Genomic DNA, 17119 nt, shown 5'->3' with positions numbered 1-17119 from the left:
GAGTTTCTTGAGGCACATGAATATCCAGAGCACATTAAACAATTGGTACAGAAAGAGAGAGAATTAGAAGAACAAGAAAAAAGGCAACGTGAAATTGAACGCAACACGTGCAAGGTTAGAATTTCTGCTGGACTGAGTAACAATACATTGCTAGTGGGAAACGTTTCTGCAGTAAACAGAGGTTTTTTATTACAATACAAGGGCTCCTTTGTGATAAATGTTTGCACTAACAATTCTTTTAAACGAATTGCACACCTGTTGGAAAGCTGTACATAGTGCAGACCTCTGTTAGAGGTATTCACCAGACATTTTTGTTGAATTCATGTATTGCATGTGGATTTGAATTGATATTAAAACCAAAACAACTTAGCACTTATTTTAAGCAAAATTACTTCCAAAGAATGTGTAATGCTGCACATTGTGTTTTGTACTGTTAAATCTTCATATTGTGACCCTTGACTTTGTGCAATGGTGTTTCTTAAACTAATTTGAAATAATTACTTGGCAGAAAGAGCAGAACTTTTTCAAACCCTAGATTTAATAGTAACAAAGAAAATTGGATCTCAGTGCCTTACAAGCGTGGCAGTCAGCTGCTCTATCTATGAATTAAGTGATTGTTTTATGAGGAAGTTCTCTCATTGCAAAATGTGTAACTCTATGTGAAAAAGGAATTTCACATTCATTGTTCATATGTGCATTTGGCTTTGGAGCATTTGCTCACTGTCTGTGGCTACGAGATGTTCTGGTTATAGAAGCTGTACACCAGCTGGGAGAAAGATTCAGATGCACACAAATACCTCATGTGCCTTTGACATACTCTGTCTGCAGTTGTATAACCAGCTGAAAGGAAACCACCCCACAGCTGAAGCAGAGCTAAAGGTGTATTTCATATTAGATTGCTTGGATATTGTGTTTTCAACTTCAATGGAAAGACATTTGAAAATGCCTTCATGATAATTTTTCTTCTTTTTATATTTCATAGATTAAATTATTCTGCATGCATCCTACAAAGCAAATAATGATGGAGAACAAATTGGAAGTTCATAAGGACAGAACACTGAAGGAAGCTGTGGAAATAGCTTACAAGGTATGCCATGTGTAACAGGATAGTTAAATTGTTTGTAGTGATTTCTGCTTTGTGTCTTCAGATTTTTAATTTGTAATACTGTGGGAGTGTTTGAGATGGCAGTGTTTTAATTTGTAATACTGTGGGGATTTTTTGGGGGGTTGGATTTGGAGGTTGCTTCTTGGGAAGTTCTGTATGATGGGGTTTTTTTGTTCTTTTTTTTTTTAAGGTGTTCTATTTTGCCATTATTGACCAAGTTTTCTGCCAGTAGCCATCAGCTGATTGCTGATTGGCATGATGCAGCCTGCCCTTGTAAAAGGCAGTATGATATGGCATACCCTTATTTTAAAATCAGACAGTGAGAGTTGCTGTTAACTCACTAGGGCCTCAGCAAATTGAAAGAATTCTGAACACTTTTATTGGCATTGCAGTAAAAACCTTGTATTAGATACATAGTAACACAGTTCTTGAGAATCTTCCTGGGTAACTAATTCAGTAACAGGAGTGAACACCCATGTCTGTTGATCTCTGCCTTCCTCAAACAGGTGGAAGCTGAAGACGTCAATTTTTGCTTGCCTACTTGTACTCTTTGCTTCTTGCTTTGTATGTTTTTGGCTAGGAGAGCACCAGCAAGGCACTTACATATTTGGGATGTGCTAACATCTTCTTGAGATGCACAGTTAGTGGATGTGACTCCCTCTGGCCTCTGAGATGCCACCTGGTAGAGGTGATAAGCAATGTATTCCTCTGAAAATACTTCTGGGAAATGTCTTCATGTGCCTCTGTACATACTTTTGAAAATTCCCTCTTTTCCCAAAATTTACCAAAAAATTTCCATTTTCATGCAGGCTTCTATTTGAATTTGGAAACATGTATATATATTGCATGTATATATGCATATATAACATGTATCTATATTGCAAAATATCTGTGATGCGTTTTCTAAAACCACAGTGGCTGTTGTGAATTCAAGGGGTTCCTGGATGTACGCACAGTGAGGTACTTCTAGCTTGCAGGTTAAGAACTAAACTCACAGCTAAGCTGTTACTAATGTTAGGGGGGTTCTGTGTGTGCACATTGCAGCTGATGGATTTAGAAGAGGCTGTTCCCTTGAGCTGCTGTCGCCTTGTCAAATACGATGAGTTCCATGACTACTTGGAGCGCTCGTATGAAGGAGAAGAGGATACCCCAATGGGTTTGTTACTTGGAGGGGTCAAGTCAACCTACATGTTTGACTTACTGTTGGAAACAAGAAGGCCTGACCAAGTTTTCCAGTGCTATAAACCTGGTGGTAAGATTTATAATTACAATATATGCTTTTAGTCTATCCTTATCTATACTGTGTGATGGCACAAGCACAGAGCTGTAAAGCAGCTTCAGTATGAGGTGTTGCAAGAAAAAAACCCTAGATTTTACAGTCAATATTCAGAACTACATAATGTCCTGTGCTGCTGACTTTGCTTCTTGTTGAAGCAGGTCTAAGGTATACTAAAATTTGTCAAACTGGAAGGTTTTTTCTTTTTTGGCATTAAATTTGATCAAAAAATGTAATTCTGAAATTGGACTGCTTTTTGAGTTCTTACTGTTTGTATTTAATGCAGCCCCTTAATTATTACATCAGACAAGCATACATGTGTTTTCTTTGTCTGTTGAATTTTCTCTGTGTATATATGTGACTTTGTTTTCTTTTTTCTCCTTCCTGCAGAGGTCATGGTAAAGGTTCACGTAGTCGACCTGAAGACTGAATCTGTTGCTCCTCCAATAAGTGTGCGAGCTTATTTGAATCAAACAGTGTCAGAGTTTAAACAGCTAATTTCAAAGGTAATTTACAGTCCTTATGGACTTGTGTTAAAGAGTTTTCATTCATTGTGACTGTGAAATGTGTCATAATTTCCTTACCTCAGATGAGAGCCTGCACCTTTTGCAGATCATGCTGCAAGTCCTGTCCAGCAGGGTTCAGTTAGATGCTACAGCTGAGTTTGTCCACCTGCTCACTCCTGCTGAAAGCAGCAGGTTGCTTCTTGCTTCCATGCAGAGTTAGTACTTTAACAACCTTTAACAACCTCACTGAGAGACCAGCTGGTGACACAACTAATGAACTGTTACCACACAACTGAACCTAATTGTAACTTCCCCCCAGCTTTAGTATTTGACACCTAACATCCAAAGCTGTCCACGTCCTTCATACAATCCTTTTCTTCCCAGTAGCCCCTTGTTACCAAGATGCAAATTGATTTTTACATGGTTTGAAACCAAGAGACATTACTGCTTCCATTGCATTGGAAGACAGAGATTGCATTTGCACATTTCTGTGTAAAATAATTCAGTAGTTGGTGTAAGTTCATAATATTTGTTATAAAATATGATTCCAGGAATTTGAGTTCAGTCTAATAATTAAGTGAATACTGTGCAAAGCCTGTTGTTCAAGAATATTTTTAATTTTCAGTTGGTTCATATGTTAAAGATAAGACCATTGTCATAAATGATTTTCCAGTTCTCTGCAAAGCCAGGCCATTTTTTGCTTCTGACCTTTTGGAAAAACTGACACTTGCTACATATTAAAGGGTGGAGGAAAGGCACTAGGTTTGAGAGGTTCCCCCCTGTGTTCTCTTTTGTAATTTCAAAGTTGATGAACAAACCTGCTCCTTTCCCAGTGAATAATCCCAGAAATGAAGCAGCTTTTTCAGTTTTGAAGGTATGTGTGATGCCCATGTTCTCTCCCTGTCCATGTCCTGTTTTAGGCCACACACCTGCCTGCTGAAACCATGCGGGTGGTGCTGGAGCGCTGCTACAATGACCTGCGGCTGCTGAACGTCTCCAGCAAAACACTGAAAGCTGAAGGCTTTTTTAGAAGCAACAAGGTACATGCTCTGGTTTTTAAATTGTTCATTCCTTGTGTTTGTGGTTACCTGTTGTGTTATAAAAGGCATGGACGTACATACGGAATTGATAATGGGTAACTGTCCCAGATTTTGCTCTGTAGTGTGTGGGTTTCTGTGCCTGGTACAGTGGTGCTGGTGGATACTCTAGGCTATGTATGAAACCAAATGTACATAGGAGAGAGTGGACTGAGAATCAGACATCTGGCTGTTACTCTGGTTCAGATGATGCTGAGCTTAACAGCCTTGTGAAGAAGACTGTTAAAAGTCAAGCATTCTTAGGGAGCAAAGATTGATATATTGCTATGAAACCTGCTGTGGATGTGTTTGCTAAAAACACCTGAACAACTGTACCTGCTCTTAGTATTACTAAACTTCTTAAAAAACAAATATCAAAACTAAAAGCAAGTTTTTGGTGGGTTTCTATCTTATATTCACTAGTTTTCACTGTGAAGATTCCCCCTGGACAATTTACATTATTTTTTCAAAAAAGACTTTTAATAAATATTTCCAATAATAATTGTATGATGCATTCAGAAGAAGAGTAACTTAGCACTCAAATAACTTTAACATTTTAAATGCATACATTGCCCTTTTTTACTGCAGTAGAAATAGCCTATCTTTTAGCACATTTTGCACATCCTCTGTCTCTGATGTTGAAGCTCAATGTTAAATCATCTTAATGAAGAAAGATTAAGGAGAGCTTTGGCTCACAGTGGCACTGAGTTGCTATTCAGTTACTTAGAGGCCTTTCTCAATCAATGGTCTACAACATGGAGCCCTTTGACAAAGGGAAGAGAGACATTTAATTTGCACTGTTGTTGAACATGTATACATTTAAAACTTCTTATGACACTGTACTGGAAAGTGAAGACACAGTCTCCTGCAGTGGTGGGTCTCATTGCTGCCATAACAGTGCTGTGCACAGGTGAAGGGTGCACGTGGAGTGATCCATGAATCCACTTTTGAATGTGTTTCCTGCAGCTCGTCAGTCTGTTTACAGTTCACTCCAGTCTTAATATGGTTATGGAAACAAGGAAAAGTGAAATCATTATACTGCAGACTCCTTGGTCTTTTTCTAAGCATGTATTTTAACATTTTGATAAAAGGTGATGTTTCTTGATGGCATTATTTCTAATGTGTGCTCAACCCTGTTTTTGCTGTTGTTGAATTTATTTAAAATAACACTACATGGTACAACACTTCTTTCCTGTTCAGGTGTTCATTGAAAGCTCAGAGTCCTTGGATCGCCATGTGACATACACAGACTCTCAGCTGTGGAAGCTTCTGGATCGCCATGCAAACACCATCAGACTGTACGTTTCATTGCCAGAACAAGCTCCTGGGTCTCAGCTCAGACGGGCGCTTTATCAGAAGTCTGCTGGGGCTGCAGGCAACTTGGAGGAACCTTGTGAAAGAGTCAAAGGACCTGTAGGTAATATGAAATCTGTAGAGGCAATTTTGGAAGAAAGCACTGAAAAACTTAAAAGCTTGTCCCTGCAGCAACAGCAGCAGCAGGAGGGAGATAATGGAGACAGCAGCAAAAGCACAGAAGCCAGTGATTTTGAAAACATTGAGTCACCTTTAAATGAAATAGACTCTTCAGCATCAGCAGAAAACAGAGAACTTGACAACCAAATTCAGATTTCTGATCCAGAGAATCTGCAGTCCGAGGAGCGGTCGGACTCGGATGTCAATAATGACAGGAGTACGAGTTCAGTGGACAGTGACATCCTCAGCTCCAGCCACAGCAGTGACACTCTGTGCAACGTGGACAATGCCCCCCTGCCCCTGGCTAACGGGCTGGATTCTCACAGCATCACCAGCAGCAGGCGATCAAAGGCCAATCAGGGCAAGAAGGAAACCTGGGACACGGCAGAAGAGGATTCTGGAACAGACAGTGAATATGATGAAAGTGGCAAGAGCAGAGGAGAAGCACAGTATATGTACTTTAAATCAGAACCCTACACTGCAGAGGAGGGTTCAGGAGAAGGACAAAAATGTATGTATTCTTTTTTAAGTGTCTTAAAATAATTCTGTGGGTTTTACTACTTAATTCATATGCTGTGTTAAAAAAGTCTAATGGCAGTCTTGAAAAACTTGATTATAATGTCAAAGCTAATGGAAGTGCAGACAGGATGTGATGTTCAGCAAAAATCTATTTTGATCTTATAAGAAGTGATTACATATTTGAAAAGTATCTTGCTCTTTTGTTTCTAAGAAAATGAACCTCTGCTTAAGTGTATTGATGGTGTTCCCTGAAGAGCAAGCTGAGTTGTCTTCTAGTGAAAGGATCATAGTTGCATCTGCTGCTGCTGATTCACTGCTTCAGAATGCACTTATTTAATGTGGTTAAAACAGCATATTTCTGTTACCATTTAGACTAATAAACCTGAAAAGCCTTAGTCATTTGACTGTAAAGAAAATTCAAATATACTTGATATTGACGATTTAATTCACTAACTGAAATACAGTGGGTACAGTGAGGCATATGGCTGACATGAAAGTGTCCAAACAAGGTCGGTATAAGAGCCTAAGTGGTATATAATTGTCATAAAAAAATAAATCATTTCAACAACACTCTGCACCTGCATGTGCTGTATAACTAACAGAATAATAATAGAAGAATAATAGGATGTAAGATAAATATTTTCAGAGGCAGAGGCTTTCATGTCAATCCAGAAATCTGATTGTAATAATAATAGATAAAGAAGAGTTTCTCACAGAGAAATTGATTTGCATCTACTAAAGCTTTGATAAAATTACTCCTTTAGCTTGGAATGGTCTTTCTTTAGGGCCAGTTCTGAACTGCTTTCATTTTTCGCTGTTTTGTTTTGGTTGGTCTAGTTGGATTCAGGAACTACTTGTTTGCAGTAATTTTGATGTTATCATAGTACACATAGTACACATAAACAATTATCCTGAAGGGAAAACTTTCCTTTATTTTCAGTATAATTCAAATAATTTATTTGTTCATTTCAGTATTCTGAATAATTTATTCTAGAGTGTTGTGAAGTTACATAATCATAATATAGTTTGTAGTGTAGTACAAATTGCATGTATTAAGAAACACAATTTCTAAAGGTAAACTATTCCCTTTACGTTCCAGAATTTAATGTTACTACAACATATTAAATGTTTCCTTAATTACAACATTATTCCATGAAAAAGTCCCTTAATCTGGATTTGAGCTTGTCTTGTGATAGCCTGTGGCCTTCCAGAACACAGAATTTACCTTTTTAATGCTGAAAACCAGGAAGGAATATAGAAGAGGTTGGCTGGCCTGTGCCCAGCCAGTCCCAGCACCAAAGCAGTTCCCTGTCCTTTGAGGTAGAGAAAGCTGTAGGAGGCTTTAGCAGTTGCTCCATGGAATTCTGTTTGTTTTCTTTCTGAAGAGACGGGGTACTGCTTTGCTGAATGCAAACCAGGGCACTTTGGAACTGCTGTGTCCCCCAGAAATATCTGCCTTAAAATACAGAAAAGTTTTTAAAGGTTATGATAACAACATTAGATAAAGTGTAAATATAGCCAGTAACCATAATTCAGGCTTTTCAGTACTCTTTTGCTGCAAGTGCTAACTCTGAATATATGGAAATTGTATGTGAGAGTGCTTCTTTTTTTGGTAGCAAGGTGTTTCATACCCTTTTTATCTTTATTTTTGCTTAGGGCTGATGGTGCATGTTGATAAAAGAATTACACTGTCTGCCTTCAAGCAGCACTTGGAGCCTTTTGTTGGAGTTCCATCTTCTCACTTCAAAGTCTTTAGAGTCTATGCCAGCAATCAAGAGTTTGAGAGTGTTCGGCTGAATGAGACCCTTTCGTCATTTTCTGATGACAATAAGGTTATTTAGAAGTTATTTTGAATCATTGAAAGTATATTGGTACAATATAGATAAAGTTAATTTGCAGGTGAAATAATTCTTTTGGTCTTGGTAGCATGTTACAAAACACAATTCTGATTTTGATACCAGTTCTAACAGATATTCCTTTTGCATTCTAGATAACTATTAGACTTGGAAGAGCCCTTAAGAAGGGTGAATACAGAGTTAAAGTCTATCAACTCTTGGTAAATGAGCCTGAGGTAAGGCATTGAATGTTTCAAGGCTGATTCATGAAAACATTGGTGCGTGCCTTGGCCGAGGTTTTGCTTTGAAATCTTAGAAAAAAAAGAAACTCCTTTTCTTTATGTTTCTCAGCAAGGGATATAGAAAGGATTTAGAGAGGAAGTTAGAGATTATTTCTGTTCCAAGTAAGCAGTTGGAATGTGATTTACACTATCTCTCAAGCGTCTCTATTTCTGTAGTGTAAATGGAGGACAAGTGAATTGTTTCTTTGTTTCCCTTAAATGTGTGACAGTCATGTAGCATTCTCTCCAAAGAAGAAACTGTGTTTGCTTGTGGCAGCGGTTTTCAGTGATGCTGAACTGATCTAATTTATCCCATTCATGTGCTGCATAGTGCTTGTCAGGAGGGTTATCTGGGTAATGGTCCCCTCTGCACAAGGCAAGGCTGAAACAAAAGTGCCTCTCTTGCATTAAGGCAGCTCATAAGCTTGTTACATCTTCTGGGACATGAAAAATACAGAAGTGGTTATATAGACTGTGGGCTGGATAGATTGCAGTCTTTAGAAGTTGACTTTGTATGCACTTCAATTACATTTTTTGGACAAAACTGCAGAAGATGTATTAATAATGGATAAGAGACTAAGCTGAACTGCTAAAGCAGGGAATAAGATAAATTTAAAAGCAACTTCCATGGATGGAGCTGTGTCTGATCATGAAAGCCAAGAACATGGCATTTTTATGATGGTGTGGCTTATTTAATTTGAAAGCTCCTTTGCCATTGTGTGGAATGTGAATGTAATGGTAGCACTTAGCAGCACAGCACGGGCAGTCAGAGGGTTGGAGTGCCCTGCCAAAGGGCTGCTGCTACACTAATTAGTTACACCCCATATTAGTGAATTCATTGCCTACCTTGTTAATGAGAAACTTGCTTATCTTTTTGTCAGGTGGATGGGACTGGTCACAAGGCATAAACAGTGGTACAGTTTTCTGTTTGAAAGAATTTTGTCCTTTATCTCTTTTTATTTATGTTCCCAGCCATGCAAGTTTCTTCTAGATGCAGTTTTTGCTAAAGGAATGACTGTCCGACAGTCCAAAGAGGAGCTGCTTCCTCAGCTTCGAGAACAATGTGGCCTAGACTTGACAATTGACAGGTAAACCTGATGAATATCATTTTAAAATGTGTTTGGAGATTTCTTTCCTCTTGTGGAGAAAGAAAATAATGAAATAATTTGCAGAAATGAATTGCTGTGGTCTTTGAATCAGTTTGTGAATACAAACACTAATTAAGCAATTCTTTACTTTCATCTCACGCAAAATGAATTCTATAGGGGATAACATTTACATAGAATTGCCTGTGTGCAACATGTCTGCAGCTTTAGATCTCTCTAATGATGATTTCCTTCAGAAAGGGGAACATTAAGTAAATCAATTCTTAAAAGAGCCACCTGCTCTCTACATGTGCAAGCCCAGCATAGATCACTGCAGCAAACTGCTTGTGCAGCATCACTTTGTGTGTGTACAGCACTGATCTGGGCTGTCTGCCCTTTACCATAATTGGGTAATCCCCAGTTAGAAAATGGTTTTCTTCCTTTAAATCCCTACATATTTCCTGCATTGAACAAGTGCAATGCAGACTTGTTTCCCTTGTGTTTATGAATGATTCAGCACTAAGCCAGCAGTGATGCCCTGCTGTCAGGACTTCTTCTGAACATTAAACTTGTTCCTGTTAAACTTCACCAAGCCTTGAATCAATGAGTTGTAATATTTCAGTTTTGTCAGAAAACACTCAGTTTTGATCTCTGCCAGTGCTAAGTGTTCATGAGCAGATAGAAACTCACTGGGGTTTTTTGTGATGTATTTATAGGTTTCGCCTACGAAAGAAAACCTGGAAGAATCCAGGCACTGTGTTTCTGGATTATCATATCTATGAAGAAGATATCAATATTTCCAGCAACTGGGAGGTCTTCTTAGAAATACTTGATGGTAATGATTCATTTTTAAATTAGTATTAGTGATGACTAGGTAGCTGAAATATGTGCATGCAGATACATAATGCATTTGTATAATTTAAGTTGGCACAGCAGTTCAGTCATTTAGTAATTTTCAGACAGGATTGAAAACACTTCTGTCGTGAAGGAATTTGGAACCAAAGCTTCTGTTCATCAAAACAGTTTTGGAATCAAATATTAGAGAACAGAATGTTTCTGAAATTCTGCTTAAATATACTTTAAATTATGCCATTTCTTAAGCATTCCTTTGCATATACTCTTAAAATTTTGATTCTGAATTCAAAAGCGTAATTTAAGGGTAAGAAAAGAGTGGGCCATGCTCTTTGGCCTCTAGATTAACAGATACTGCAGTTAATGTATAGATGAAGAATGTGAATTCCATTCAGTCAGGAATTTTCTTCCTAGGCATACCTGGTTTAAGAAGTCTCACTTAGCTATTAGTCAAGTATTTTGGGACCTGTGTTCAATTCTGGTATTTTCAGTTTTAATAGAATTATGCCAATGAAAATATCAAAATTTGAAATGAACCTGGAGATTCAGGAAGCCTGCAGATTCCTATGGACATATGTATCAGCTCCTGCTGTAGTTCAGACTTTACAGTTCAAAATTTTTATTAGATTTAGAAAACTGCTGTACTGTTTCTGTAGTGAGTAGGTCTTGGAGATACAGCTTTAGACACTGGAGCCCACCTAACTCACAGACAGATTGTAGATTACAGGGCTTCCAAGTGTTCTGCAACAGTTTCCACCAAAACAAGCATGTAATGTTAGACATAAATGTCTAAGCCTCACGTTCTGCATGCTAGATGATAAAACTATAGGCTAATTAAAAATAAATCAGCCCTTGGATATCATTTCTGCTTATCTAATTGTAATATAAACAGTATTGTTCCATCAGCCAGAGACAGCTCTGAAACCTGGAACAAGGTATAAAAAGGCTTGTGTAAAAAGGAGGCAGCAAATACTAAAACTCTTGAAGGTGGTGGGTGAAAAGAAGATTTCAATAACAAGTGAAGAATTGGTGAGGGAAATCTAGAAGTTAAAAGGGAAAAGCTTATTTTGGTAAAGGAGGTGAAGCACATGAGTAAATACCAGATAGCTGAGGAAGGTCTTGTGCAGATGCCAGATCTGGAGTCAGCCTCTGGTTAGGGGGATAAATCTGCCATGGATAACTGAGCTGGGCTTTATGGCAAACTGCCCTATGGCTTCAAGGACATTCTGCCCATGAAAAATTCATTTATAGGAGCTGGTAACAGAAAACTTCAACTAAATCATAGTCCTTTCCTCTTCCCCTTTTTTACAAGTGAACTGCTTGCAGCACACTGGGTTACTTAATTTGTGCATGTATCTCTAGGGCAGTCTTCCATATTAGAGTATCTTTAAGCTATGGACAAACTCTAATTTAAAATAGGATATTTTGCAATGTTAATACAAAAAATTTCTCTTTTCTCTGCTAGGAGTAGAAAAGATGAAATCCATGTCACAACTTGCTGTTTTATCAAGACGATGGAGGCCGTCAGAGATGAAATTAGATTCTTTCCAGGAAGTAGTACTAGAAAGCAGCAGTGTTGAAGAATTAAAAGAGAAGGTAAAATGTGTAATATGATGCAAGTTTCTTGTGATGACCAAGAGCCTTATTGATGTGGGAAGCACAAGGATGTCATAGCTCCAAAAATCTTGTTGTGTGGTGATTATTTTTCCCTGGGAACTGATAACCTGTCCCATCCCATTACCAAACCACATGAATTATGAACTTTACTTCTTAGTTTCACATGATGGTCTAGTCTGAAAGTGTTTGAGTGAATACATGCAAAAAAAGAAGTCACATCTTCAAGTTTAAGCAGCTTAATAGTATCTTTGTCCCTTATCATCAGAAAACACACATGAAAGAAAAGCTGAGCTGTTGCGTCTTGGTGTTTTTTCAAGCCAATGTTTTGTTATTCCAAAATACCAAACCTTTCAGCCTCCTCATATTTGAATTTGACAACTGTTGCTGTATCAAGTAGGCTGAACGATGTTTTGGTTGGAAAGAAGTGTGGCTGTGGTATGGTTTGGTTTTACTCAAGGTCAGGATGCTCTAACAGGTAAGCAGACCTGTCACAGCAGACCTGTGTCATGCCAGCAGAAATCTGAAACTGTTTTGTTAATTCAGTGTATCACAGGGTTTCACACTTGGAGAAATGTTTATTTATACATGGCAATACCCAGTTGTTAGGAGGCCACCTTGGATGTTGAGGCCAGTAAAAATGCTGGTGTCAGTGACCCTGAGAATTCATAAATTAGGGGTGGTGGTTCACAGGCTGGGTTTGTGTTGTACAGGTTAAGCTATGGGCTGCTTTCTTGCATTCCTCAGGTAGAAATGAAGCCATGACTACAGGTTCTTGCATGCAGTAAAGAATTCCTCCTCACTTGTGTCTGAAGAAAGAGTTGGCTGCCCTTGTTTTCTTGCCTTAAGAGCTGATGTTCAGGGAGCAATTTTCTTTCTTAAAGTTCTGGTAGGAAGTGCAGGTGTGTGGAGGTGGGTCTTAGTCATGCATACTTTCCAGCTGTGCCTGCTCCCAGATTGACTGGATAACACCTTCCATGTGACACAGGGTTTAACTTGAGGCACTTGGTCTCTTTGTATCTTGGAACTTGAATGTTATTAATTAATTGTTTCTGTGAACTTTTTTTGTCTCCCCTTCAGTATTAAGAGAAGTGTGATGAAATGCTGTCACAGCAAGCATCACTTGTGACACACACTGGTAACTTCAGAAATGTTAAGAATGTGTACTTGTCACTTCAGTTTTGTACATTGGAGGACTTGCAGATAATTCGACTTCTAGATTTGGCAGCTGTTCACTTTATGTAGACACTGTGTAATGTTGCTTTGGAATAGTATTAAATCCACCATTTCTCTTCACAGCTAAGTGAAATAAGTGGAATACCCTTAGAAAACATTGAATTTGCAAAGGTAAGTAAAATTTTATGTTTTTTACCCTTTAAGAGCACAGATGTGTAATTATGAGTTTTATTGTATTCACTAAGTAATTGTTTTTTTCAGGGTAGAGGAACCTTTCCCTGTGACATTTCCATACTAGAGATTCATCAAGACTTGGACTGGAATCCAAAAGTATCTACATTGAATGTCTGGCCCCTGTACATTTGTGATGATGGTGCAGTAATATTTTATAGGTATGTATTTCATTACAGTATAATAAACAATGCCAAAAAAAACCTGTGGTTAACATTTGTGGGGTGATGTAATGGACAGGAAGATAAAATACTCTTTGTTACCTTAAAGAAAAGGTTTGAAACATTCAGCTGAAATATTTGTGCTCCTCAGCTTCCTAAAAGCCTGAATATTAATTAGGGTTAAGAAAACAAGAACTGTGTCTTTTTACTCAATCCTCCCTCCAGAACCACTGAAATTAAAGCTAGCTGCTGTGCTTGAGTGTGTATCTGGATTTAATTTCTTAAAGTAGAACCATATCCCATGTGGAGTTAGTGAGAGTCTTGCTGTAGGTTTTGGAGAGCAAGGATTTTATTGTCTGAGTTTATTCCTTTGAGAAATTAGTATGGATTCTTTTTAAAAAGCCTGTTATGCTAAAAATTCTGTTTATGTGGGAAATGTTGATCAGCTGAGGGCAGGAGTTGAGGACTGAGAGCTTGAATATTGTCATTTCTCCTAAACTTGGTGGGGCAGCCTCATGGACACATTGCTGTGGCAATTTGCATAATTGCATGTGAGCTGGGGAAAAACAGCTGGTTAATAATGTGCTGGTCCTGATGAAGATTACTTGGGAAAACATCTGGTAAGGGCTGGCTAACCACTGCTTCCAGCTGTTGGCACTGAGACCAAAAGCAAAGCAGAGCTGTGGTTGTCTATAAAGAATAGGAATAAGAGAGATGGAGGAGTATGGGCTTGTTTCTTGCCCTGGTTTGTAGTCAGGCAGAACACTGAATGTTTCTGCTGGAAAAGCAGGTTTAGACACATTGCCTGTTCCTGCAGAATTAAGCAATCTCTGAGAAACATTATGCTTAGTTGTGGTTTTTACTAAGTTGCTCCAAGCCGAAAAACCCCAGAAGTCTACTTGTGGTTACTGTATTGATCTGAATTTGAACATATGTTTACATTTTAGGGATAAAACTGAAGAATTAATGGAATTAACAGATGAGCAAAGAAATGAACTGATGAAAAAAGAAAGCAGCAGACTCCAGAAAACTGGACACCGGGTAACCTACTCTCCCCGTAAAGAAAAAGCACTAAAAATTTATCTGGATGGAGCGCCAAATAAAGATTTGACTCAAGACTGATACTTGCTATAGCATTTTCCCTGGGGAATTTTTTTTGTTTCCAATCAAAAGGTTCACTACTACCGTGTAGTGCCATTACGGCAGGACATTCATTAGGTGTAAAGCGCTGACACCAGCACAGCCGGGCGGTGCCGGCCGCAGGCAGGGCCCGCTGGCCACTGTGGGACTTGGAATCATGTTGTGCACTAGAGTCACATGTACTGTAAAGCTAAAAGGGATGTGCAAATAAAAGATTAGAACCCAAAAGTGGGCGGGGAGGGAAACGAGTGGAAATTGTTGAGGACAGTGTGCACATAGTAGCTAGTGAAACTAGCCTCCAACAGGATACTCATAGCTTAATAATAAAAGCTGTGCAAAGGCCATGAAAGAATCCTTTTCTCTGTTTGTTTCACTGATACACGCATTACCTCATCAGAGAGTCTGGAGTAAATGTTAACTCATTGGTTCTAGGAAAGCGGCGGGGAAGGGCCGGGCGTGGGAGTGCTGCAAGTGTCAGTTTTTAGAATATTCTTCCATAAAACAGGGGGTCAGAGAGGTGTCTGCAGGAAGCTGCTGGCAAGCCTTGTTTGTTTGCAGAAGTGCTGTTGTAAGGTAAAGTGGTTTTTAATAGGTTACCGATGAGCAGCTCTAGTGTATTGCGTTCAATGTGTAAATAAAATCTGCCCTATCCATTTACCAGAACTGCAGTTCAGCTATTTACCATGCTATTCTTTACACATATCAACATTCATTGTGTACATTTGGAAGTATAGTTGCCTATTTAAATTTGTATTCATTTTATGTTTGACGATGCTGGGTACTTTAGGGTTGTACTTCCCCTTGTTAATGAAGTTTTTGTTCTGTTCTGCTACTTTTTGTACATTTTGTTTTTAAGACTATTACAAGTTTGCATCTTCTCCACCTGCTGAAAGTCAGTTTATTTTTTCCCAGAGTTGGTTCCATAGCTATATGTAGTCAAATATTGGGGCGACCTCTTAACACCTCAACGTACGAACTCGGTAGTTCAGGCTGTGGTGCAAAGACTGATGCAGTCAACATGATTTCATTGCAAAGCCTAGGAACAGCAATTTTTTGCTTTGGTCCATAAAGATCAATAGAGAACAATTCTCCATAGTTTTTGGAAAAACCACCTAATTTATAACAATCAAAAGATTTTGGTAAACTTTTTCATGCCAGATGCTGTTTACAACAATGAACATGCCAATAAAACATTTGTTCATTCTGTTGTGTTATTTTAATCATTAAATGCTGTGTTTTTTATTTTAAAAATTATGGAATTGTTTCATGGAAATACAGAGTTGCCCAAGGCAGTGCTGGAATTGCAAGGCTGTGTGTTTGTGTGTATGTGCATACCCCCCTCCATGTACAGAGTGTTACAGGAACTGGTTCATAGCCTGGCTGCTGCTCCTCTTTACATTCACGCCACATTTTTCTCCAACTGTGAGTTTCCTTTTCCAGAACTGAATTTCTCACCAGTGGAACCTCCAAGTTCCAAGTATGATTGGCAGCTAAATTCTGTTCCAGAGGGAAAGGGGTGTTCAATAACAGAACCTTCAGTTCTTCCTTGCATGCTGGCCCACAGCAACCTAAAAATGCTGAGGAATGTGGCAGCTTGGGAAGCAGGCATTGCACAGAGGCCTTCCCTCATTATTCCTATTTGGACTGGGTGTGCTGCCTCTTGGCCAACATAGGTGAGGTTGGAAGTGGGGGCAAAGGGAGCAGAGAGGGAAATACCATCCCCTGGGTAGGGTACTTCACTGAATTACCATTTACCACAGGTAGAGACTACTAAAGCATCCTTAGAACTTTTGGAAGAGAGAAATGGATCAGGAATTTTCCTCAAACTCGGGTATTTGGAAAGGCAAAAAGGTAGAGATCAAATCCAGGGATGGCAGCACCAAGAACCTGAAAGGAGAGTACTGTCCTTAAGAGGGCAGTATTTACTGAGAGTTACTGCTCTCATGGATGTGGTTTTAAACAGGAAAATAAGAGTGGCATTTAATTCCTTCTCTTTGGGGAGAAGGGGCTGTCTAAAGCACAATAATTTTATTAGGGATAGAAAGGGAGGGTAGACTCAGTGAACTCTCAGAGATGATGTCTGTGTGTGTGTGCTGGTGTGAGAATGGGTTGTAGAATCCTTAAACCAAAACTAAGATAGTTACAATGAAATATTATCCTCCCTGTTTATAATGATAATGGCTATTAATTATTAATTTTGGTACCCAAGGAATTTATTGAAAAGCCTTCTTACACCAGAAGTGGGGAAAGATGTGCAGATTGGCAGCACAGTCTTACACCTGCTCTTGTTACTGGTGGTCTGCTGTTCCAAACTAGACATGAGCAATTGGGATTATCTGGGAAGAAGCACCATGGAAAGTTACTTGGCTGGAACCTCACATCTTGTTTTACCATGTGCAACAACAGAGGGAGAAATCTATCAGAAAACCATTAATAGTGGAGGAGCCATGGTAGCAAACTGGTGAGACAGCTGGTAGCTGGGGAGTTTGGGGGGTCAGATTTTACTCTTAGCTTGCTATTGATTTTTTAAATCAATGACCTTTTAAGATGGTAAAAATAATCACATCTTGTAACATGCACAGATTTGTGCCTTTGAAGTGTATTAAAAACACAAAACAATTCTAAAGAAAAAAATTAAAATTCCATTAAAAATTCCTTAAAATTTATGACTGCAACAGTGTCAGAGTAGATGGTTCTTTCCCCAGAGAAATAAAACAACTCTGAGCATCCATACTCAAAGATCACTTGTATAGTTTCTAGTAACTTGAAATAATTTATGCTTGTGTGTA

The 17119-nt window shown here is 38.7% G+C and overlaps 1 protein-coding gene across 2 annotated transcripts in view; it reads left to right on the top strand.

Moving 5' to 3' along the window:
- USP47 (ubiquitin specific peptidase 47) overlaps positions 1–15637 on the top strand; it is a 51470-nt gene extending 35833 nt beyond the window's left edge. For both annotated transcript variants that reach the window (XM_030948537.1, XM_030948536.1), the window contains exons 15-28: positions 2–114; positions 983–1087; positions 2150–2357; positions 2772–2887; positions 3808–3927; positions 5164–5947; positions 7612–7787; positions 7946–8026; positions 9044–9159; positions 9873–9991; positions 11474–11604; positions 12922–12969; positions 13060–13190; positions 14138–15637. In XM_030948537.1, the coding sequence (XP_030804397.1) occupies positions 2–114; positions 983–1087; positions 2150–2357; positions 2772–2887; positions 3808–3927; positions 5164–5947; positions 7612–7787; positions 7946–8026; positions 9044–9159; positions 9873–9991; positions 11474–11604; positions 12922–12969; positions 13060–13190; positions 14138–14312 (2423 nt within the window). In that variant the 3' untranslated portion in view covers positions 14313–15637. The remainder of the gene's footprint in view (position 1; positions 115–982; positions 1088–2149; positions 2358–2771; positions 2888–3807; positions 3928–5163; positions 5948–7611; positions 7788–7945; positions 8027–9043; positions 9160–9872; positions 9992–11473; positions 11605–12921; positions 12970–13059; positions 13191–14137) is intronic.
- Positions 15638–17119: the final 1482 nt, after the last annotated feature.

This window comes from Camarhynchus parvulus, chromosome 5 (genome assembly GCF_901933205.1).
Source record: "Camarhynchus parvulus chromosome 5, STF_HiC, whole genome shotgun sequence".
NCBI classification, from domain to species: domain Eukaryota; kingdom Metazoa; phylum Chordata; class Aves; order Passeriformes; family Thraupidae; genus Camarhynchus; species Camarhynchus parvulus.
This window is presented reverse-complemented; position numbering and strand designations above follow the sequence as displayed.